Below are 25644 nucleotides of genomic sequence, written 5' to 3'. Positions count from 1 at the left end.
GGGCGGGAGTTGATCACGGTGTGGATTTGCCAAGCGTGCCTTCCTCTTAGCACTTTTCTCCCTTGCATCCTGAGTTTGAGTGTCTTCGAAGCCCATGACACCTTTGGCAAAGGCTGTTCTCCAGCTGGAGCACTCGCAGGCCAGTGTTTCCTAGTTGTCAGTGTTTATACTACATTTTTTTAGATTTGCCTTGAGACAGTCTTTAAACCTCTTTTGTTGACCACCAGCATTACACTTTCAATTTTTAAGTTCGGAATAGAGTAGTTGCTTTGGAAGACGATCATCAGGCATCCACACAACATGACCAGTCCAACAAAGTTGATGTTGAAGAATCATTGCTTCAACACTGGTGATCTTTGCTTCTTCCAGTACACTGATATTAGTTCGCCTGTTTTCCCAAGTGATGTGTAAAAATTTTTGGAGACACCGTTGATGGAATCTTTCGACGAGTCAGAGATGGTGTTTATAAGTGGTCCATGTTTCACAAGCATACAGTAAGGTTGGTAGTACAATAGCTTTGTAAACAAGCTTTTTGGTTTCCCTGTGAATGTCCCGGTCCTCAAACACTCTGCACATCAATTGGGAGAAAGCCACACTCGCAGAGCTCAGGCGATGCTGGATTTCAGCATCAATGTTGGCCCTTGTGGAAAGATAACTGCCTAGTTATCTTCCAGTTGTGACCCATCCTCATCCCTACTGCCTTCTACAAAGACAATACTGAGACTATAAAGAGGAGGAGGAGGAAGACGCTGGTATCCAGTACAACCTCCTGGACTGAATTTAGAAAGAGGCAGGTAGTTGAGGGCACGGGAGATGGCGGAAGAGAGAACATTGCCTCATGGTTCCTTTTCCACTTCAGGAAATACGGTTGTCAACTGGCCCTTGAACGTCTCCTAGGAGATCCCACACTTTGGTAGGCAAGAATCAACAGGTCGTATTCATCTGGAAGAGTTACCACCTAGTGAAACAGCCGCCTTCGGTTCCTACGGAAGACCTCCTGCCTTGTCTCGGAGACTGAGTAAAGCTTCTGGCTTCTGTCGAGATCACAACACACACACACACACACACACACACACACACACACCAAATTGCAAGAACACTTTCCCCCTTCATCCTAGCCTTCTCCCTCATGGTACATGAAACATTATAGACCCTGTTCTATTATCAGCACTTGACAGTTCAAGCATTTTTCGCGGGTGATTTATCAGCCCAAAGTTACATGGTTTTTGCCTGTTTTACTGCAGCCTGCAATTACAGCTCAGCAGAGCTACACCGAGGGAGCCCCAGCTGTGCTATAATTTACTGAACGGCAGTATATCATTAGAAGATTTAGTACTGATTACACTGGAGCCTCAGTACAAAGCAAGATTACTGTCACCAACAGGAAAAGATTGATGTCAGATCTCCAGAAACTGGAGTGAAAGCCTATTTCTCACGAGGGCCATACGTGGCCGACCAGGTGCTCCGACTAAGAAACTTATCACCTCAGTTGAGTCCGGGTCTTTTTTCACACAGCGTCTGCACATAACACATAAATTGATATGGAGATACGGGCAAGAAAAGGAATGGAGCCTTGTCTACAGGTACCAGGGATTGGACCTCACACCTTCTGCAAGCCAAACAGATGCTCTACCAGTGAGCTCTTCGTCATACAAATGGCATGTGCCAATGCCATGAGTGGGCAAACCTCTGGCTTGCTGGATCCATTCTTAGGTTTTTACTAGACCCCTGAGATTTACCAACCTGAACCAAGGGCAAAATGGTGGCTTGGGGCAATACACCCTGACAATTAAACACCAACATGCCTCTGATTCCTTAGAATCATTGAATTGTAGAGTTGGAAGGGACCCCGAGGGTCATCTAGTCCAACCCCTTGCAATGCAGGAATCTCAGCTAAAGCATTCAGGACAGAAGGCCATCCAAATTTCTATCAGTACTCGGATATGGATATTGAAGATCCATTATTGGCTAAAGCTTATTTTCTTCCCGGTTGGGCTGGCACCTTTAACCTTATTAGATACCTACCAATCCAGATGGAAAGCTACACTGCTGGAAAAACTTAAAGGCTTGGGGATCCCACAGCAGACCCTGATAGCGACAGGCTTCGAGAAAGCCAGGACTACAATTCGCCAGCGTATCTGGGACGTAGAATTACAATGCCACATGAGTGAAATGATCAAACATCCAGCAATAAGGGACCATGGGAGAGGTTTCTCTCCAGCTAACTATCTGTCAGGTCTTCAGGTACCCAAATACAGACGGTCTTTTACCCTCACCAGATTTAATGTTCTCCCTTCTGCCTTACTTCAGGGCAGATTTGAGGGTAAACCATACACAGCATGGGCCTGTCCTTGTGGCTCGTTGGAAGTTGAAACTGCTTCACATGTATTATTACGTTGTCGTCTTTATGAGGATATACGTTTGACTTTTATCACACCTGTTTTGCAAAAGTCTAGGAAAGAATTGGAATACCATAGTTTAAAACTACTGCTAGAGGACAAGAATCCCAAGACTACATTAAATGTAGCTAAATTTTGTGTGTCTGCAATCAATCGCAGGAAACAAGTGGTATCCCATAATGACCAAACCCCTAAATGTTAATTTAGGGGGCACGCTAATAATTAATTTTTAATTTTTATATTGAAATCCTTGTTATATTCATATTGTCTCTTGTATTTTTGATATTTTTTATGATCTGTGATATTGTGTGTGTTGACGCTGGTCTGTGACCGTATTAATAAATTCATTCATTCATTCATTCATTCATTCATTCATTCATTCATTCACAGAAGGCCATCCAGCCTCTGCTTAACAACCTCCAGTGAAGGAGAGTCCACCACCTTCTGAGGGAGACCGTTCCACCACTGAACAGCTCTTACTGTCAGAAAGTTCTTCCTGATGTTGATTTGGAATCTCCTTTCTTGTAACTTGAAGTTCAGGTCCTCCCCTCTAGAGCGGGAGGAAGCAAGCTTGCTCCATCTTCCATGTGGCAGCCCTTTGGATATTATATCATATCTCCTCCCAGAATTCTCTTTCCCATGCTAAACCTACCTGACTCACTCAACCATTTCTCGTAAGACTTGGTTTCCAGACCCTTGGTCGTCTTGGTTGCCCTCTTCTGCAATCGTTCCAGTTTGTCAACATCATTCTTAAATTGTGGCGCCCAGAACTACAATGCCTCAAGGACCGCTTCTCTCCATATGCACCTACCCGGACCCTGAGATCATCCTCTGAGTCTTTTCTTCGTGTACCTCCTCCACGAGAGGTCTGGAGGGTGGCAACATTCCCCCCACACCTTTTAAGATCTTATATTATACGGCTCCTCCAGGTGACCTGTTTTACTGAACATTTGTCCTGATTTGCTTATACGAAGCTTACAAGGAGGTTATACTACGCCTAGACTTTACTGGGGATTTGTTCTGATATGCTTGCTGGGAGGTCATATGACAACGAACATTCACTCTCATTGCGGGGAGTTTATACACCATTCTGTTAATCATCCTTTTATCCCACACTTTCTGGTGCGATTCCCCACCACTTTGTTAAACCACAAAAAGTCCTTTTCTTTAAGAACAAGAGTGGATTTGTTACGCTAGGGTGTGAGAGCACTTTAATCCACTTTAATTGAATGTAGGCACAAAATACTGGCAGTCTAGAGGCCACAAGGAGACCTTCTAGCGTGACAGTTGCATGGTTTCACTCTCTATGCTCTGTATAATATTTTAACGTTCCAATTATTTGTATCCGACTTTCATGGTGGTTTGTATTTTTAACCTTATTGTGGAGTTTAATTGTAGCATGGCTTTATTGTTATGTTTTATTTCTCATGAGATGCCTAGGTGGTTTATTTTATGGGGCGCCCCATAAATATAAATAAATAACCCCGTGCCTTGTGTCACTGTGCGCATCTCTTCTAGGGTGGTGGTTGCAGTCTGCAGTGTCTATGAATCCTTGCAGTTGTCTGAGCCCCCAGGGCGAAGAATCAAGGAAACTCCCTCAAACTGAAAAGCAGCTCTAATTATTGTCTCTGTCTAATTCACACCTCGGTGTCTTCGCGCCTACTTTTTGGAAAGAGCAGCAATCTGCTCCCAGGTTAATATCAGCACCGCCACTGTGCTACTTACCGTATTTTTCGCTCTATAAGACGCACCAGACTATAAGATGCACCTAGTTTTTGGAAGAGGAAAACAAGAAAAAAAATATTCTGAATCCCAGAAGCCAGGACAGCAAACGGGATCGCTGCGCAGCAATCCCACTGGTTGTCCTGGCTTATGGATAGTCGCGCGCAGCCTCTACTGGGCAGCGGGATGAAGGCTCCCCTTGCCCAGGAGAGGCTGCATGCGGCTATCCCATAATTTTGGGGGGGAAGTTCCCAGGAGCGGCACACACTCCACACGCTCTTTAAAGGGAGCGCTGAGCAGAGCCCCCTGCCTGCATTCGCTCCATAAGATGCACACACATTTCCCCTTACTTTTTAGGAGGGGAAAAGTGCGTCTTACAGAGTGAAAAATACGGTATATGGAGAGCCGAGTCCTTTCTCTACGCACTTATGCCCCGCATTTATGTCACGTGCGCCATCGGACTGTTCAGTCCTTTCAACAACCTTGTGAAGTAGGTCAGTGTTATGCCCATACTGCAGATGGAGGGACTGAGGCTGAGAGCATGGAATCACAAGGGCAGTGCGTGGCTGAAAGAAGATTTGACTTGGCAACTTCCTGTTGCCTAGGTCCATCTTTGAACCATTATCAGAGCCAGCCCAAGACATTTTGGCCTCTGGGGGCATGGCGCTTTATAGCAGCCTTCCCCACCTGTTTCCCCCCTCCCAGATTTTTTTTGACCACAACTCCCATCAGCCACAGCCAGCATGCTGTGGGTACTAGGTTGGAGGGGGGAAACTGCTTGATAGAATTACATAAGCTAAAAAATTTTACAATCATTTGGAATGGAAATGCTTTAGTGAATATTTGAAAATCTGTTGCACACAACTAAAAACATTAGCAGGATTGATGTACACATTCACAGCGAATTAATTTTTATAAAATTAAAAGAATAAATGTTAAACAGAGTAAACTTGGAGGTGCGGAAGGAATAAAATATATTATATGGAACTGCAGAAGGGAGGGGAAGGAAATCGAGGTGGGAGGGTTTCTTTTTCTCTTTATAAGACAAAAATTGTCATGGCTATGTACGGCAAATTGTAAAATGAAAAAACGAAGAAAAAAACCACAACATTTTAAAAATGAGCCCCTGTTCCACTGCATCTTGCAGTCTATGGTTTAACTGATGAAGGGGGGGAACAGAGGGGACAAATATGTACAAATATGCAAGATATACAAAATCAGCTAGGTGTAATTAGATTTTGTTTCAGCTGGGGATGGGCATTTTGGTTAGAAAGAAAGCCAGAGACTTCTCGGAAGACATGCTCTTGGAGGAGAGATTTGAAAGAATAGAGAACTGGATGACTGACTGAACTGAAATATTTATACATTGCGTTTCTGTCCCAGAGCGTGGAGACACACACACACACACACACACACACACACACACACACCCCAAGGTGGTTAACAACAAGCAATACATCAGAAACAAACGACAAAGAACATGAAAACCAGTAACCAACAAATTCAGCAATTAAGGGGGGAAAACGGACGGCATCACCAAGTAATCACTAAATGAAATTCACTAGTCTATTTATGCCAAAGGCTTGCTGGAACAGGACAGTTTCTCCAAAATGTTTGTTGTTGTTTAGTCGTTTAGTCATGTCCGACTCTTCGTGACCCCATGGACCAGAGCACGCCAGGCACTCCTGCCTTCCACTGCCTCCCGCAGTTTGGTCTAACTCATATTAGTATCTTCGAGAACACTGTCCAACCATCTCGTCCTCTGTCGTCCCCTTGTCCTTGTGCCCTCAATCTTTCCCAACATCAGGGTCTTTTCCAGGGAGTCTTCTCTTCTCATGAGGTGGCCAAAGTATTGGAGCCTCAGCTTCACGATCTGTCCTTCCAGTGAGCACTCAGGGCTGATTTCCTTCAGAATGGATAGGTTTGATCTTCTTGCAGTCCATGGGACTCTCAAGAGTCTCCTCTAGCACCATAATTCAAAAGCATCAATTCTTCAGCAATCAGCCTTCCTTATGGTCCAGCTCTCACTTCCATACATCACTACTGGGAAAACCAAAGCTTTGACTATACGGACCTTTGTTGGCAAGGTGATTTCTCTGCTTTTTAAGATGCTGTCTAGGTTTATCATCACCTTTCTCCCAAGAAGCAGGCGCCTTTTAATTTCGTGACTGCTGTCACCATCCGCCTAAGGTATTACCATGAGGAAAATGAAGCACACAAGTGAAGCAACTTTCCTAAGGTCTAGCATCTCCCCTCCGCTTCCCTCCAAAAAATAAAATAAAAAATACTTTGGGGTATCTGAGGTTACTCAGGCAGAGCACTCCTCCCTAAACAATCTGCTCAGAGTCCAGAATAACACTTTCCAACACGCTGGGCTCCCCGGCCTCTGCCCAGGGTCACGCCCCACACTGTCATCCCATTCCTCCTTCCCTCTCTGACCAGCCTGCCAAGACAGGACTTCTGACGACCCCCGACAACTGATTCCACAAGGCAAGGGCATGGAAATATACAGCACAATGACATCGCAACACAGTTGGTGCAATGCTAGATGTTACCTGGAAGAGGGGAGGGGCATATGCAGAATGACCATCCCCAAAGTCTGCTCCACCCATCAAACGCTTCGCTCCTTCCTCCCTTGCTTCCCCTCATGCCCTGGATCTTCCTCTCAGAACCCTCCATATGATCATTTATTGACATTCCATCTGTCTCCTGAGAAATCTCTATGTGGGTCAAGAAGCTACAGTTAGAACTGGATATGATTGGTTCAAAATTGGGAAAGGAGTACAACAAGGCTGTATATTGTCTCCCTGCTTATTTAACTTATATGCAGAATTCATCATACGAAAGGCTGGGCTGGATGAATCCCAAGCCGGAATTAAGATTGCCGGAAGAAATATCAACAACCTCAGATATGCAGATGACACAACCTTGATGGCAGAAAGTGAGGAGGAATTAAATAACCTTTTAATGAGGGTGAAAGAGGAGAGCGCAAAATATGGTCTGAAGCTCAACATCAAAAAAACAAAGATCATGGCCACTGGTTCCATCACCGCCTGGCAAATGGAAGGGGAAGAAATGGAGGAAGTGAGAGATTTTACTTTCTTGGGCTCCAAGATAGTGACAGCAGTCACAAAATTAAAAGACGCCTGCTTCTTGGGAGAAAAGCAATGACAAACCTAGACAGCATCTTAAAAAGCAGACATCACCTTGCCGACAAAGGCCCGTATAGTTAAAACTGTGGCAGGCAGTGGTAGACAGGAGTGCCTGGCATGCTCTGGTCCATGGGGTCACCACAGAATCATGCAATCGTAGAATTGCAGGGTTGGAAAGGAACCCCTGAATGTCATCTAGTCCAACCCCCTGCGATGCAGGAATTACAACTAAAGAATCATTGGCAGATGGCCATCCAATTTCTGCTTAAAAACCTCCAAGAATGTGAGATCACACCTTCCAAGGGAGTCTGTTCCACTGTCAAACAGCTCAAATAATCAGAAAGTTCTTCCTATTATTTAGTTGAAGTCTTCATTCTTGTAATTTTAATCTATTAGTTTGAGTTGTGGCCACCAGAGCTGGAGAAAATGAGCTTGTTGTCTTCCATGCCCTTGAGATATTTGAAGATGGATATCCTATCTCCTCTCAATCTCCTCCTTTCAAGGCTAAACATATCCAACTCCCTCAACTGTTCCTCATAAGGCTGGTTTCCAGATCCTTGATCATTTTGGTTGCCGCCCTCTGCACATGTTCCAGCGTGTCAACTTAAACCAGGGGTCAGCAACCGTTTTCAGCTGTGGGCCAGTCCACCATCCCTCAGACCATGTGGTGGGCCGGACTATATTTTGAAAAAATAATAATGAACCAATTCCTATACCCCACAAATAATCCAGAGATGCATTTTAAATAAAAGGACACATTCTACTCATGTAAAAACACGCTGATTCCCGGACCGTCCATGGGCCAATTTTAAAAGGTGACTGGGCCGCATCTGGCCTCCAGGCCTTAGGTTGCCTACCCCTGACTTAAATTATGGTACCCAGAACTGAACATAGGACTCCAGGTGGGGGTCTGACCAAAGCAGAAGAGCTTCCCGTGATCTGGACACTCTACGTCTGCTGATCCAGTTTAGAGTAGCTGCCAGAGGCGGAGCTAGCTGCTGCGACACCCGGAGCAGCGCACCTGAGGGGAAGCATCCCAGGGGGGTGGGGAGCGATGTCACCCCCTCAGGAATGACACCCGGGGCAGACCGCACCCCCTTTCCTCCGCCAGTGGTAGCAGCAGTTTGGGGGTTTTTTTTTTGCTGCTGCATCACACTGTTGACTCATGGCTCATCTTGTGGTCTACTAAGACCCCTAGATCCTTTTCAGATGTACTACTGTCAAGCCAGGTGTCCACAATCCTTTATTTGTTCATCTGATTATTCCTGCTTAAGTATACAGTGGTACCTCGGGTTACAGGCGCTTCAGGTTACAGACTCCACTAACCCAGATATAGTACCTCGGTTTAAGATCTTTGCTTCAGGATGAGAACAGAAATCGTGTGGTGGTGGCAGCAGGAGGCCCAATTAGCTAAAGTGGTACCTCAGGTTAAGAACAGTTTCAGGTTAAGAACGGACCTCCGGAACGAATTAAGTTCTTAACCTGAGGTACCACTGTAGAACCTTTTCTTACTCTTCACCTTCACACTGGGAAGCTGCTAAGCAAAAGCTAACAATATTGTCTGCACATCCCAGTCCCCGGTGTTGATGAATGCTGGGCTGGTTCAGCCCTAAGTAAGGGAAGAACTTGGCATTCGACCTGTTATCTATCATAAGTTTTTCTTTCTTTCTTTCTTTCTTTCTTTCTTTCTTTCTTTCTTTCTTTCTTTCGGCCCTTTGATGTTGTATTAATTGTGCAGATTTTCTGGGCAGGGAAGGGAAGCGAGGGTTTTGCTTGATTCTCTCGCAACAAAAGGCTTGTCTAGCCATTGTGCCATAGGAAAGATGTGACGTGATAATTGAATAGTTCAAGTCTTGCCAGCAGGCAGAAAAACAAACTGAACTGTAAGACTCAGATGAAAGTTTTCACGACCCTTGAACTCTTCCAGGCGCTGCTTTTATGACTGACAGTGTCAGAGCGGAAAGTTATGGCTCAAGTCTGTCTTCCTCGTAGACTTTTATGCAATTATACCTCCCTTCAAACCTTAAACAAGATCTCCAGCACATCCTCCTCCCCTACCTTCCCAGAGAACCTCACTGGGTGGATCTGCCTCGGGGCCTAACATCTCTGCACTGTTTTCGTTGACATCCACCTAATTCCTACGCCAGAGTAACTATGTGGAGGTCGTGGTGCATTGTTAAAGTCAATGTCTGCAACAAAAACCTAGGTGCAAGTATCAATGCCACTGAAACTATGGAAAATAATTTTAAAAACAGTGCATCTGTGCATCACCTCTGCAAGATATACCATATTTTTTGCTCTGTAAGACTCACCTTTTCCCTCCTAAAAAGTAAGGGGAAATGTGTGTGCGTCTTACGGAGCAAATGCAGGCTGCGCAGCTATCCCAGAAGCCAGAACAGCAAGAAGGATTGCTGCTTTCACTGCGCAGCGATCCCTCTTGCTGTTCTGGCTGCTGAGATTCAGAATATTTTTTTTCTTGTTTTCCTCCGCCAAAAACTAAATGCGCCTTGTGGTCTGGTGCGTCTTATAGAGCGAAAAATACGGTAGGTTTATCTTGAACATGAGGGCAAATGGGTGGCATTAGAGCAGGGGTCAGCAAACTTTTTCAGCAGGGGACCGGTCCACCGTCCCTCAGACCATGTGGTGGGCAGGACTTTTTTTGGGGGGGGGGGAGATGAACAAATTCCTATGCCCCACAAATAACCCAGAGATGCATTTTAAATAAAAGCACACGTTCTACTCATGTAAAAAACACGCCGATTCCCGGACCATCTGCGGGCCGGAATGAGGCGGCCATTGGGCCGCATCCAGCCCCTGGGCTTTAGGTTGCCTACCCCTGCATTAGAGGCTATCCCCCTCTTAAAAATATTAAGATGTAATGCAATGCAGCAAGGTTATTATGACTCTGAAATCATTGCACCCCTTTTCATCCCTTGGGCTTTTAAACATACCCTCTACTTCACCTCCAGCGTGATGTAATTATATCCATTTCCCTCCTGCATATTACTATATTGCATAGAATTGTAGAGTTGGAAGAAACCAAAAGGGTATCTTTTTGCCCAATGTTGGGCTCAAACCCACGACCCAGAGATCAACAATCTCCTACTGACTCAGCTATCCAGCAGACCTCATTTACAGTGGTTAGTTAATGCTACTGTATTGTTTCATTACACATGTATGCGATACATATATTTACGTATTTTAGCCATTTATCGCATGGCTATGGGCTTGCCAATCGGAAGGTCAGCGGTTCGAATCCCCGTGACGGGGTGAGCTCCCATTGCTCGGTCCCTGCTCCTGCCAACCTAGCAGTTTGAAAGCACGCCAGAGCAAGTAGATAAATAGGTACTGCTATGGCAGGAAGGTAAACAACGTTCTGTGCGCTCTGGTTTCCGTCACGGTGTTCCGTTGCGCCTGAAGTGGTTTAGTCATGCTGGCCACATGACCTTTGTTAACAGTCCAGGGGTCCTTTACCTTTTTACCGTTTCTTTATTCCATCAGCTGTGAGGAAGAGACCAGCTGCCTTGGCTTGTTCCTCAACTGCCACCTCCTGAAACTCCTTGCATCCCAGATGGCCATTTTAAGGGCTGTAACCTTGAGAATGGGTGCATAAGTTGGTTCATCCCTCCTCCCTTCCTAAACACTTCGTCCTTTTGTTTAATGCATTTTTATATTGTAACACTGAATGCACCAACTGTCTTGTTTTCTTATTGACCTGTAAACCACTTTTGCTTGAAGAGCCAGATTGTTGTGCCTACTGTATTCACTCTGGGAAAATCTTTTGCATTTGTGTACTTTTAGATTATCAACAAGAGTCTCTACGGTTGCAGAGAAACTTGTACTTCCAATTTTCTGAAGATCTTAACTGCCCTTTTTCTACACTGGAACATAAAATCGTCAATCTTGTTTTGATATCTGTTTGAACATACGATAGATAAGATATAAATTGGGATTGATAGATTTATTCTTGTTAATGTGAGCTGGGAATTCTTTCTTTCTTCCCTATATGCTTAAAATAATTTTATTAAAAACCAGGAAATGGGACAGCCTTATCTTACCATGTTAACATCTGGCACATTGTGTTATTCTCACCCCTGCATCATGAGGAAGCTTCCAAGTTCACCTATCTTGAAGGTCCCGATTCTGACTTCTCCCTTTGTCAAGGTTAGGTAAAGGTAAAGGTAAAGGTACCCCTGACGGTTAGGTACAGTCGTGGACGACTCTAGGGTTGCAGTGCTCATCTCGCTTTACTGGCCGAGGGAGCCGGCGTACAGCTTCCGGGTCATGTGGCCAGCATGACTAAGCAGCTTCTGGCGAAACCAGAGCAGCGCACAGAAATGCTGTTTACCTTCCCGCCAAGGTGGTACCTACTTATCTACTTGTACTGCGTGCTTTCGAACTGCTAGGTTGGCAGGAGCAGGGACCGAGCAATGGGAGCTCACCCTGTCGCGGGGATTCGAACCACTGACCTTCCAGTTGGCAAGCCCAAGGCCCTGTGGTTTAATCCACAGTGCCACCCACGTGGGTTACACTTTATTGCCCGAGTGACCAGTTTCTGCTATGCAGACACCCCTGCAATTCTGAGCACCATTATTTCCCTGACACCCAACTCACTTTGAAAAAACTAAGCTGTGCATGGTTATCACATCAAGTGTACTTAAAAAAAACCACCAAAATTACTCATTTAGAAAAGTGTTTAGCTGGATGATAACAGCCAGAGGAATAAAGAAAAACACCACAATCTTGTGATCTTACCTTTTTTTTTTTAATTTGGCATTTTGTTATTTGCATTTATATTAAAGCAAAGTGCATCTTCTCTTATTTCTTGTTTATACACATTGCACAATACATAAATAATGATGCTTATAAAACGTCTTTATATTTACAAGTAATAATATATTTATATATAACATAAAATACATTTTTTTCTTTAATAAATCTCAGGGTTTCTTTTTTTTAAAGGAGTCTCTTTTTTGTTGTTGTTTTGTTTTTTTGTTTTCCAAAGCACTTCAATGCTAAAATTCCAATGAGAATGCTTCTCTTGTTCACTTAAACCTTTTATATTTAGAAAAATAGCTTATGTTAAGGTCTAAACATGCTCATTGAGCTAAGAACAGTGTAAAATTATCATACTAAGTGTATGAATTCAAGAAGAAATAAATGAATGACTGCAATTTCTGGATGCGAACAGTACTGTTGCAAACCTGATCAGGGCAGGTTACAAGGGGATAAATACTGAAATTCCCTTTCGTCTTTTTTTTTATTATTAAAAAAAAGAAAAAGGTCTCAAACAAGTCTGCATCGCAGATCAATTTGAAAAGCACAGGCCATGCACCTTAATTGTTTTCCTGGCATCACAAATGATCACTAAGCGCAATGGGGAAATGGGCATGCCCTTCCGAGCCCATGCTTCTCACCCCCACCCCCAAATGACACAGACATGAAGTGTTAAAGCAGCAGATGGCCGCAGTGGAGAGGGCAGGAAGGGGAGAGAAAGAGAGAAGAAAAGGTTGTAAGATTGTTGGCAAAAGATTTACTCGGCTGCATTTGCTCCCTAATCGGACTCTGCTCGCCTTCACGTGGGCTGTGGACATTTGCTCTGCACCAGGGACCCACAATGGGCTTTCCATCGCCGCAGAGGGTCGGCTTCCTTCATACCAGCAAAGGAGTTGGTGTGTTTGTGACAAACAGCAGATGGATTGATCTGCCACAAAGGGCAGAAGCTGCAGCGAAATGAAATGCATGTTGCGTCGAGATCGGCACGAAGGCATCGCACAGCGGCAGACTCCTGCAAACAGTTTAGCACCGAGTTTGCAAGGCAAACCAAAGAGGTTATCCTTCTTTCCTTCCTAAAAGCATGGTAACTCCAATGTGCGTGTGGAGCTCTCCTGCCTTGCAATGACATCCCTTGTTGTGCATGTGTGTAGATCTGATACCTCAACCGAAACAAGCAGGGTAAAAGCCACGTGCGCAAGAACTCTGGGAGCAAACACGGGTCTCCAAATTGATGTGTGTTCACCAAGAGGGTGTGAGGAAGGGGGGGCAGGAACCTGTACCACTGTTTGAATTCGAGAGGGAGCTACCAAGCTGCGTCCAATTCCTCCCACCACGTTCGGGCAATAATAACTTAAAGGGTACAAAATGACCCACTAATGAATGAAGTACGTTCAAGTGAAACTCTCCTCCACTCCACCCCAGCCCAGCCCTTTCCCAGGTGCCTTCCTTTCCCCCTTCTGAGCTATTGGTCATTCACACTTTAAAGAAGAAAAGAAACTTATTGAAATACCAAAACTGAAAAGAAAAAAAAGAAAAAGAAACACAGAGAGAGAAATCTTTCCATAAGCTATTTCTCAAAACAGAAAACAAACGAACAAAAACAGTTTGCATGAAAAAGCAAGCACTCAGAAGGAGATATTTAGCAGCAAAGTAGTTATAAAAGGTCATTGTTGAGTCCGGCCTAAGTCTCTTGAGTCATCATCGGTTATTGAAAATAACCTCCAACCAGCAAGGGCAACTGCTGATGAACTGTCTCGTATAACACTGGCCCCAGCCTTTCACAAAGCTGATCTGAACGGTGAAGCCAGTCCACGGCTGCTGCATGAATTCGTGGTCATTGGGCCTCTGCAAGCTGTACGCTTTCTCGTAGTCAAACGCTTTGATGGAAAAGCCTGGGAACACCTTGTGCACTAGCAACGTCCTGGAGTCGGGATTGTCCAGTGTGGCCGACTTGATGAAAATGGGGTAACTGCTGCGGTTATAAACCCACACCCCGTCGACCTCCTTGGTCAGCTGGATGCCGTAGCCAATCTTGCTGCGGACTTTCTGCACCAGCTGGCTTTTATTGTCCGAGTTGAGCTGTCCGAGGCAGAAGCCATTCCCCTGAGGTAGATCATAGAAGATATCCAGGGACGGTTCTTGGACAGAATACAGCCGGCCCACGCGTGTTTTTTCTTCCCAGTATGCTACCACACACCAGTGTGAAGGATCCCCTGGCTCTTGCAGAACGTGGGAATCTGGAGGGAGAGAAGATGGGAGACCAAAGTTTAACCTCTTAACAAAACATCAACATCATCATCATCAACAACAACAACACAGAATATGAACAACTATGCATGCCCCCTGTCGTTTAATGAACACATAAAGCTTTCTTATGAACTCTAGCTCAGTACTGACTGGTACCTGTGCCAGTCTTGGGCTAACAAGGTCTGAACCTGGAACCGTCTGCATTCAAAACATGTGTTCTGCCAACTCAGCCACAGGCTCCACCCAAATAGTCACAACAGATCAACGAAGCCCCTTCATTTGTCTTCCCAGGCCCACCAACCCTCCCCTCCTTTCCACTAAGTGTACCAGATAATTTATGTTTTTAGCTACAAACAGAATACACACATTCATTTGCATGAATCCAATGGAGACCAAACATTTTCCTTGTTTATTCTGCAACCGTCTTATTATGGAATCAATTAACCCAAATGCAAAGTAGTTTGCAGCTAAACATTAGAGAATTGGGCTTACAAATCATTAAATATTTGGGGAGTGTGGGCTCTAAGAGAACTATTCCACACACACACCCCAAATACACATAAGTAAGAGTCTCTGGGTTTTAATTGGATCCTGTAGTCAGCAAGCAGGAAAGAGTTCTATGTGGCTGAATGCATGCATTACAAATCCCTCCCTGGCTGACATTATGGGCGAACATTGGACATGATTTGGGGAACCATTTTGATGTGGCAGCAAGAATGCAAAGTCACCACCAGTTGACTGGCCACTGTGCTTCTGCCATATGGTGTGACTGTGGCTCCTTTGGCAACACCCACATGTTCAGAAGAGCAGGATACTTCTATAGGAAAGCTTTTCTGGCTGTTTTCACAGCTCAGGAATCCCGTTCCTCCTTCAGTGAAAAGCTGTTACTATGTTCGAAGTCAAAAGAGCTAAACAAGATCTCCACCTTTGGAGAAGGAGGCCTCTGGGCGCCAGGTGTTGGGCATGACTGCTGCTTCCTTGCCCAGCTTGTGGTCTTCCCAGAGGCATTGAGCTGCCCGTGGTTTAGAAACAGCATGATAGCTCAGTTGGTTAGAGCATGGTGCTGGTAATGCCAAGGTTGCAGGTTTGATCCCTGTATGGGACATTCCTGCATTGCAGGGGGTTGGACTAGATGACCCTTGGCCAACTCTATGCTGGACGATCCAGCAGGGCTCTCTGTATGCCATGTGATGCTTCATCGCATCACTTTTGTGTCAATAACAGTCAGTGTGAATGAATGGATTCGTGGAGAGCTGAACCAAGCTCCCTATGACCAAAACACCTTCCACAAACTTAGGTCTGATGGTAAACTGCAGAACTTTTAAAAAGTGAAGCATCTGGGACTAATCACTGTTGCTGCTCTGGCTACTCTTCCTACCCGGGTTCCATTCCCCACTGTCTAGACCATAGCTGTCAACTTTTTCCTTTTCTTGTGAGGAATCCTATTCGGAATAAGGGAATTTCCCTTTTAAAAAGGGAAACGTTGACAGCTATGGTCTAGACCAGTGTTTCCCCAAGCGTGGGTCTCCAGCTGCCTTGGGACTATAATTCCCATCATCCCTGACCACTGGTCTTGCTAGCTAGGGATGATGGGAGTTGTAGTCCAAAAACCGCTGGAGACCCACTAAGTTTGGGGAAACACTGGTCTAGACTATTCCAGAATCGGGCCAACCAAATCATGTTGTGGTAAAGGAACTGGCTGAAGACACAAAACTACAGCACAACGTGCCACCTTGCATCTCCCGTAACTGATTTATCGTCACCCCCACCCTGCAGCCTGGCTGCAGCCTTCAGGTCGTGAACACAGTCATTCAGTTTAAGCCAACGGCAAATCAATGGCAGATAACATAATACCAAAGACCTGCTAATCAGCCGCAGACATCTTTCGTGATGTCAAATGTGGGTAAGCAGGGCTGACAGCGAGGATCGCACAGACTAACCCGCCGCGTACATCATCCTGTTCTTAAAAGCCAATCCCTAAGCTTTGTTTCATATAATAAATTTTCCTCTCGTCTTGGAGGGAGGGAGGAAGACATAAAAGGAGAGTTAAGCATAGCTCCATCCAGACTGGGGAGGTAGGGCAAGATCATCTGCTATAATTTACGGGCCTTATTTAAGCCTATAGCCAGATCGCTGGTCATAAATGCTCAAGGATGCAGACGGCAGATGAGCTATAAATCTGATTGAATTGCAGTTAGACTGTGGTTTGTGGTAGCAGGGGTGGAGACCGGAAGTCTTGCATTTGTTAGCAAAAAAATGCAGTGGGGTGGAAGGGGGGAAAGGGGGTGGGGAAATCTGCTTCCCTCTCTTTCTCAACTCTGCCTTTATTGCTAAACAGGGTAAAGGAGGCAATTATCACCAGGGTGCTGGAGGGGAGCCTTGACTCCAAATCCCTCTTTCAAAGTGCTAGGCAACTTGCAGAGAGCATCAGCTCTGTTCTGATTACCCAGAAATTCCACAATGCTATTTACAGACGTAGGAAGGCCTGGGAACTATTAACTCTATGCAAAGTTCCCTTTTAATACAAGGGGCAGAAAATAGGGAACGGGGGTGGGGAGAGCAGGCCGGGGGGGGGGGGCGGGTGTCTCACAACTCAAGAATATTTCCACCAGAGTCCTCATGAAACTGCCAAAATATCCCTGGGTGTTAAAACAGCAGTCAGGAGCATGTGAACATTTTGCTCCAAAATCACCCTCTACCACAGAGTTCAGTGTGGCATTTGCACCTTGCTTATTTTCCCTGATCAATCCTACGCACACTGAACTCAAAGCCCCGTACAGGTGAGCCCTGGTGAAAATGCAGAGTATCTATGCCAATGGCACAGTTCAGAGAAAAGGTGTTCAGTTCAGAGAAAGGTGTGGCAAATCCACAGGTTGCTTAGATGCATGGACTACCGAGAAAATGTGTGCACTAAATTGAATCGGGTGTCCCAGCTCCATGCGTGCTGTGAAGCGGGTTGCCAGTTCAGGGTGATAACCCAGTTGTGCAGCCTCCCTAGGTGCAAACTCAAGTCTACCATCACCAATGCTTTCAGTGCCGTGCGCATAGAAGCCTGTGGCCCCATAGCCACAGTGCAGAAGCAAACCGAGAATACTATAAAACAGAATTTATGCCCTAATCAAATATTTCGGGTCTATGGTGCTTTGCCGTTTTCACCCTGGAGGCCAGCAACATTTAAAAATAAATAAGGGTGGCGCGAGGAAGACCTGCCTCAGACATCAACATCAGCAGAGCTGACGCTTCTCCTCGGTTGTGGCTCTCACGTTGCCAAGAAAACCAAACCATGGAGGCAAACCAAACCATGAGAGGCAGGAAAGAGCTGCTAGAATGGACCAATGGTCAGACTCTGAATGCAGCGGCATCCTATATTCCTCTCGATTATTTCCCGGGAAGGATCCCTGCGAAACCAAGTTTTCCTACAAGGAGCTGGCGATGTCGGGGGAGCGCTTTCCAAGCTGGCAGCTACGCCATCGAGGAAACCTATCAACGGAGCCAAAAGCACATCGTTCCGCAGCTCCATTTTCTGCGCCCACTTCCAACTCCTTAAAGCCAGCCCTCCCCTGATCTGAGAGTGGTATATTCAGTTTGCAATACTTAAAAAACAAAAACCCAACAACCACATTTAGAGGGAGGGAACAGTGTTGTGCAATTTCCTCCTTTAAATGCCGGCTAGGAAAATATTTCCTTGGTAGCTTGAGGCAGCTTCTATTTATAAAAAAAAAAAAGAAAGAGAGGGGAGGCAGTGTTTTGGGAATTAGAAAGATAAAATTTACAACCCATCCCTGGGGACCAGGGGGCGTAAGACCCTCTCCCTTAAACCGCTTGGGCCTGTGGGATGGGCTGCCCATATTTTTGAGGTAGGCCTTGATTTTGTCTTTCAGCTCTTTGCCCACCCCCCCCAACCCGGCCGCCTCCAACAGTCCCCTTTTCTGTGCCTCACAATTCTTTGTTTCAATAAAACTATCCCACTGAAACCTGGCACCGAAAATGTGGGGGGGAGAGAAGCCGAGTTAAGGGGAGGGGGTTGAAAAGGGCTGGAGGGATAGGCGAAGAACGCTCATATCAAATTACCTTTAACCTAAACTCTCCAGAACTACTTCAAATGTATTCGTCGGTGCAGAATAACAAAGGGGATGCATATTTCTTTTTATACAGAAATAAAAAAATAGAAAAGGTACAGAACTATTTCCCAGGTTAAAGGGGGGTTGGGGTTTTGAGAACGCTTTCATGAAAGGAAAAAGCAAAGCGAGAACCAAAGGCAGAGAATGTCTGTGTGTGAACATCTCTATCTGTGTATCTGTGTAGAAGGACCTTTCTTTCTGTAGCTCCCCTATTTCATGAAATAAAATCCCTCAGACTGCATTCTTTCCCTTTCATCTCCTTGGCCCCGCCAGTCCACCCAGCAATTTTCAGACAGACGTCAGTTAAAGAGAAGTTTTCAGATTATGTTAATTGCTGAGCCTAGATAAATTGCAGGCTCCTCTCTCTCGCTCTAGTGTTTGTGTGTGCCAGACAGAGAGACTTCTCCATTTATATGTCCCTTACAGCTAAGAACTCACCACACAGGCAGGTTTCAGTGACCTCCTTGAACGCCAAGTTTCCTACATGGGTGGCGGGCGTAAATGCATGCGCGCACACACACACCAAACGGTGATGTGGAGCTACTGGATGGTGCATTATGATCCTTGACCAAGCGTTAACTTCCGCCCAATGTGAATGGCCAGTTGCACTGCCATCTCGAGCGGCAAGGAGACTCTCAAGACCGTGAGTAGGCAAACTAAGGCCCGGGGGCCGGATCCGGCCCCATGGCCTTCTCAATCCGGCCCGCAAACGGTCCGGGAATCAGCGTATTTTTACATGAGTAGAATGCATCCTTTTATTTAAAATGCATCTATGGGTTATTTGTGGGGTACAGGAATTTGTTTATTCATTTATTTTTTTCAAAATATAGTCTGGCCCCACACAAGGTCTGAGGGACAGTGGACCGGCCCCCTGCTGAAAAAGTTTGCTGACCCCTGCTCAAGATCATGCACACTCCAAGATTTTAGATGAGGCGTGCCTCCAAGACTGTTGCTATTTTGCAGGAGGGATTCAAGCACACACCATAAATTTAGGTTTGTGCAACTGAAAAGGATTAAGATATACTCTGGGTGCCCTAAGATCGACAAATCCACTTCAAAAGGGAACCTTTTTTTCCTTTTTTTTGCAGTTAGGAAACTGGCGGGCGTTGCTAAAGTGTGAAGCGGATGAAGCACAAACATCAAATTGTCACGTGCAATTTCATTGCCTGCCTTTGCATTGTTTCTCAGGCTGGTTTGTCGCTGGGAGCTCTAAGCATCCACAACAGACCAAAGGAATCTTACCAGCAGTCAGTTATCGTGGGTTGCAACTACTTGGGTGCACATCAGCATGCAGACCAAGTGAGGCCAACCAGGGCTGCAGATCGAAGACTCACTGGCTGCTCACTGTCATGCAATGCGCCTTTATCTCTGCAATTCTCGCTTCCCCAGTTGCAGTTCACTGTAAAATGGGACTTAGCACTGGAACAGCCAGCAGTAGTTCCAGCTGTCCCTGGGGAGCCAACCGTGCAGATGGTCTCATTATTCAGTGCCATGGTTGGGCAATTCGTTCAGAACCAAAGGCCAGATTAGTAATATATCATGAGATAAGAGAATCAAAGCTCATTTGCATTTTCAGCTGCATGCAATTAGCGTAATTTGCTTATCATTTTCATGAATGAGGCAGGTGACAAGCTACTGTTTGCCCATTCGTGCTGCATTCAATCTGTAGCAGAGTCTTATTAGTTCTGAGATTGCCAGCATCTAGGGTAAAAAAACCCACTCCCTCACCTTTGCAACCCATTCGACAGACATACCCATGCACGAATAACAATCTTAAGAAGAAGAAGAAGAAGAGTTTGGATTTGATATCCCGCTTTATCACTACCCTAAGGAGTCTCAAAGCGGCAAACAATCTCATTTTCCCTTCCTCCCCCACAACAAACACTCTGTGAGGTGAGTGGGGCTGAGAGACTTCAGAGAAGTGTGACTGGCCCAAGGTCACCCAGCAGCTGCATGTGGAGGAGCGGGGAAGCGAACCCGGTTCACCACATTACGAGTCACCACTCTTAACCACTACACCACACTGGCTAATATGTATCAAAATATGCATCCACAACAATCTTAAGGTGGGCTGCATGCCTTTAAACATTTTTTGGAATGTTTATTAATTTAAATCTTCACCATTTTACTTAAACAGAAAATAACATCCATTAAAAAGAGTTGTGAAACTGCTCTACAGAGGAGATGGAGCGGTGACGTCACAAGTGCTCGCCAGTCAGTGCTCTGCATAGCCACCTTTTAAAAGGGAAAGAAACATTTCCTCTTGAAGCCAATCCTGGACAGGAAATTTTTCTTGTGCATACAACAGGAATTGTACACTTCCACAGTGGCGTATTCAAACAATGCACGTCCACAGCAGCCTTGAGATTATCAAGACTAGTTAAGACTCCCAAAACTGTGATTAAGTGTCCTAACCTAGGAAAGATGTCAATATGCGCCCCAGGCTTACTTCTGCATTCACTGCAAGAGGTTAAAGAATACGCATTCACAATATTAGAGACTGAAAACAAATGGAAGAAATAAGAGAAAAAATAATTTTTCTACAAGTTACCAACAGAGTAAAAACATATATAATTTCTGTGGGTCCATTGTATCTATAGCTAGCCATAAAAGCATAAAACTCTGTGATAATAAAGGTATCTCAGACAGTACAGACACCCCATCCTGGTGTGTTTTGGACTACAACTCCCATCAGTCCTAGCCAGCATGGCTAATTGTTGGGGCTGATGGGTGTTGTAATATGAAGCATCTGGAAGAAACTAGGTCTGGAGAAGGCTGAGATTGTACTACATCCCTGAATTTACTCTCCTGTAGCTGTAGTAAAGAATTCCCAACTTAATCGCCAAGAACAGATTCAAAGGGATTTCTGTTCTGGTTGCAGCTAATTATTAATATAATTGTAGATAGATTTTGAAATGCTAATATATGCCTCCAGAGACCCAACCCCAAGTTAATAAAAAAAAAATAGAGGTATGCAGAACAGTTCTGGATCCACTTTTGGGCTCAGCACATCAAGCAAAAAGTTGGTGAGCAAATGGCAGTCAAGGGAAAACGTGAGTAGAGATGTCACGTGAGAAAAAGTTCAAGCAATGCCTAGCCCACAGAGGCAATGTCTAGGAATCTCTTAGTAAATATAGTATTGCAAATGCACCTAGATAACGTAACGCAAACTAAGAATAAAAGGACAAGGCTTACGTTATCAGAAACGCTACACAGCCAAGCTGGCTTAAAGGGAATGAACTGATCAAAAGAACTTCCAAGCCACTTTTACTTCCCTAACCAAGTGTTCCTTCTGCAACCGAGAGATGGCCAAAGGCACCCCTCCAGTAACTAGTACAAGAGAGATTCACAAAAACGTGAATAAACACAGGATGTGCAACCACAAAGCTAGCTATCCCAGCAACAGACACTAAAACTGTTTAGATTCAGGTAGGTAGCTGTGTTGGTCTGACACAGTCAAAATATATATCAAAAAAGAGGCCCAACTAAGTTTGTTCTTGGTATAAGCTTTTGTGTGCCTGCACACTTCTTCAGATACACGAAAGCTTATACCAAGAACAAACTTAGTTGGTCTCTAAGGTGCTACTGGACAATTATTATTTTTTAAATACAGTATCTTAAAACTTTTTAGACACTAAAGCTGTTATTGGACTACAACTCCCACCATCCCTAGCTAGCAGGACCAATGGGCAGGAGAGCTGGGAACTGTAGTCCAAAAACAGTCGGGAGTCCCAAGTTTGGGCAGCGCTGCACTAAAATATTGGGTCTGGTTCTACTGCGCCTCAGACACGCAAAAGGCAGCAAAATGTCTCAGGGCTGCCCAAGTTCTCCCCAAGGTTCAGTGCAACATAAGGGAGAGGCTCTGCCATCCCACCAGACACCTGAGGTCAGTCCTTGCAATTCCCAAGGCATGGAAGGAAGAAAAGATGGCGTGCTGGTAAGTGCATTTGTGGATCCTTGCATCACGTCCACATGTAAATTGCAAGCTCGTTTCATACAGTTCAATATAATCACATTTCCCTGTTGCATTCGCCATTCTATCCGGCTCCTAGGTATGCCAACAGAGAACAGAACAATATATGCCCCCAGGAGATCAAGTTCTTCAGTTTAGAAGGGCCTGTGTATTAAACTAATGCCACCATCAGTGACAAGTTCAGGACATTTCCCAGCTGCCGTCCATCTTACTCCTCACAGCCTGCTCAGATGAAATATTGCCACTGTTTGGAACCACTGCTGAGCAGAAAGCAAGGAGGGCCACCAAAGAACCGCTGTTCATTCACTTTCTTGTGGACCACATAGCCCTGATTCTTTTTCAAAATGCTGTACAGTACTAGAATCCCTGTGGTCCACCATATGTTCTAAGTCTAGGTTTACTAAGCAAAGGATCTCTTAACAGTTATTGAATAACTAAGCTAGAGCATAACTTGCACACTCTTCTAAGAGTCGTTCCACGTTAGAAATGCCTTCTAGGATTGACCATGGACCATCTGAATACAGTGGTACCTCGGGTTATGTACTTAATTTATTCCGGAGGTCAGTTCTTAACCTGAAACTGTTCTTAACCTGAAGCACCACTTTAGCTAATGGGGCCTCCCGCTGCCGCTGCGCCATTACCACGCAATTTCTGTTCTCATCCTGAAGCAAAGTTCTTAACCCGAGGTAATATTTCTGGGTTAGTGGAGTCTGTAACCTGAAGCGTATGTAACCCGAGGTACCACTGTACTACCACTGATTGTACAAAACCGCTGGATCTCTAGGCTGCAAAGACCCAACCTGGCAGTGATGTTACAAATATTTAAGGGAGTTCTTAATCTGTGGATTATTGACAAAGTGGAACGCACTGTGGTCTAAACCACAGAGCCTATGGCTTGCCAATCAGAAGGTGGCGGTTTGAATCCCTGTGATGGGGTGAGTTCCCATTGCTCGGTCCCTGCTCCTGCCAACCCAGCAGTTTGAAAGCACGTCAAAGTGCAAGTAGATATATAAGTACCACTCTGGCGGGAAGGTAAACTGCATTTCTGTGCACTGCTCTGGTTCGATAGAAGCAGTTTAGTCATGCTGGCCACATGACCTGGAAGCTCCCTCGGCCAGTAAAGCGAGATGAGCGCTGCAACCCCAGAGTCGCCTGTGACTGCACCTAACGGTCAGGGGTCGCATTACCTTTACCTATTGACAAAGCACACCATCTCTTTAGGAGCCATTATAGTCCACAGCGTCAATGGGTGCCTATGGGGCCTTTAATCCCCAGAAGAGAGCATGAATTTGTGTCTGTGGCTAATTAGGCAGTTATTACTCTATGTAACCCTACAAGCTAAAGCATATAAAAGTTTCTGAAAATGATCCCCATCCTTTTTAAGTTTCTGCTGATGTAATGTTCATTCTCTCTTCTTCAGACCATGCTTGGACACACCATCAAATGGAATAAAGGTATTCCATATATAACAATGGAAATGTGTGTCAGAATTTGGCTTTTGGAGGGAGTGAGACTCTACTTACTTAGAGCAAGTTCCAAGTTGTTAATTCATAGCATTTTAGCACTGGAAGGGACCCCGCAAGGTCATCCATTCCAGCCCCCTCGCTCAATGCAGGCTCTACAAAGCAGGATGTAATTGCAGCAACATTGATAGATGGCCTACTCTCTGCTTAAATATTTCCAGTGAAGGAGATACCATTACCTCCCAAGACGGCCAGTTCCACTATCAAACAACCTTTCTTGCTCAGAAGTGTCTCCTGTTTCACTGAAACATCCCTCCCTACAATTTCTCTGTAGAGAGCAGTTTGGGATCCAAGGATCTCAAGGTGGTGTACATGATTCTCCGCCTCCCCATTTTGTCCTCACAATCCCATGATCCCCTGACCACCTGAATGGATGGTACATTCAAGTTAGTGGTTTACGTAACTCCAAAAATGTGTGATATATGAACCTCCAGGCTAAATATGGACTTCTAAATATGGAGTCTCCTTCTTTGGAGGTCTTTAAGCAGAGGCTTGACAACCATATGTCAGGAGTGCTCTGATGGTGTTTCCTGCTTGGCAGGGGGTTGGACTCGATGGCCCTTGTGGTCTCTTCCAACTCTATGATTCTATGATTCTAAGTCATGCAAGGTACTTGAAACCACCATCCTCTCTTATCCCTGGGTGGGGGCTGCCACTTGTAACTTGTGAATGACATTCCACTTGATGGATCTCAACCTCCTACTTGACATGACGCAATGTTTCACATGAAAGTGTGTGTTCTCCCACACCGTATTCAACCCACTTTAGGGGGGGGGTCGCCCTAGATAATACTCAAGTAGCCCACCCACCACCCAAAATAATCAGCTTTGAGGAATAATGTCTAAGTGGTGCTCTCCTCCGATCTCTCCTCCCCAGCTGAAGAATAATGAAAGTTAAGCTTTGTGTATGAAAATGAGTGTGCATGTGTTGCATTTAGACATTGCATCAGTGGAAGCGCATGCAATGTTGAAAACACCAAGTTAGATGCACCAATGACCTGACTGCTTCACCACACCTTAAAGGTACCCATATTGCCGAATGTGTGAATGGTGCCACGGGCTGCAAGAACGTAACGCACGCCCCGCCCCAAATTTGTGTGTCCTATCGTTAGAGAGGGATCATAGAGTAGAAAGACCTACATTTCCTAGCATTTTAAAAGGGGTCTTTGGAAAGCAAACATACATTGATTCATAAATGCTTCATTAGTCACTGCCGCTGTCTAATTATGACAAGTAATCAATTACGATTGCTACGAAACGATCCAAAGAGGAAGAAGACGAAAGATGGAGCGGTGCCGGGGGTGGGGGGTGGGGAATTCCTTTTTAAAGCCTAATTGTATTTTCTTTTAAAAGCCAGCAGGCAGAAGCCACCGAGTCCTCGAATGAGTATGCTTTATAGCTAGGGGGAAAACACACACACACACACACACACACACACACACACACACAGACACACGCCAAGGAGGCTTGGCCTGGCTGTCTCTGGTGGTTAGACTAAAGCCAGCTGACTCCATCCTCCTCTGTCCCAGGCAACAGGCCTCATCAGCCATGCAAATTATAGAGTTCTGTGGTGTCTGAAGGCAGAGTTTCTACTTAGCTCAGAAGAAAAAGGAGTCTTAGAAGGGCGGGGATCGAGAAACTCAGCCAAATCCATTCATAATATTTACAGTAAATGGCCCTCTTTGCTGTTGTTTGGTATGAAGCCCAGCCTAATTATTTTTGAAGTTTTAAT

At 45.1% G+C, this 25644-nt stretch overlaps 1 protein-coding gene across 1 annotated transcript in view; it reads right to left on the bottom strand.

Moving 5' to 3' along the window:
• Window positions 1–12094: 12094 nt before the first annotated feature.
• The window catches only part of SMAD7 (SMAD family member 7), a 50894-nt gene continuing 37344 nt past the window's right edge, over window positions 12095–25644 (bottom strand). The window contains exon 4 of the mRNA XM_081881564.1: window positions 12095–14286. Coding sequence (XP_081737690.1) covers window positions 13748–14286 — 539 coding nt within the window. The 3' untranslated portion in view covers window positions 12095–13747. The remainder of the gene's footprint in view (window positions 14287–25644) is intronic.

This window comes from Podarcis erhardii (assembly GCF_964252035.2).
Source record: "Podarcis erhardii genome assembly, chromosome: 11".
In the NCBI taxonomy this organism is placed as follows: Eukaryota; Metazoa; Chordata; class Lepidosauria; order Squamata; family Lacertidae; genus Podarcis; species Podarcis erhardii.
Note: the sequence above shows the minus strand (reverse complement) of the source record. Positions and strands in the feature narration are given on the sequence as shown.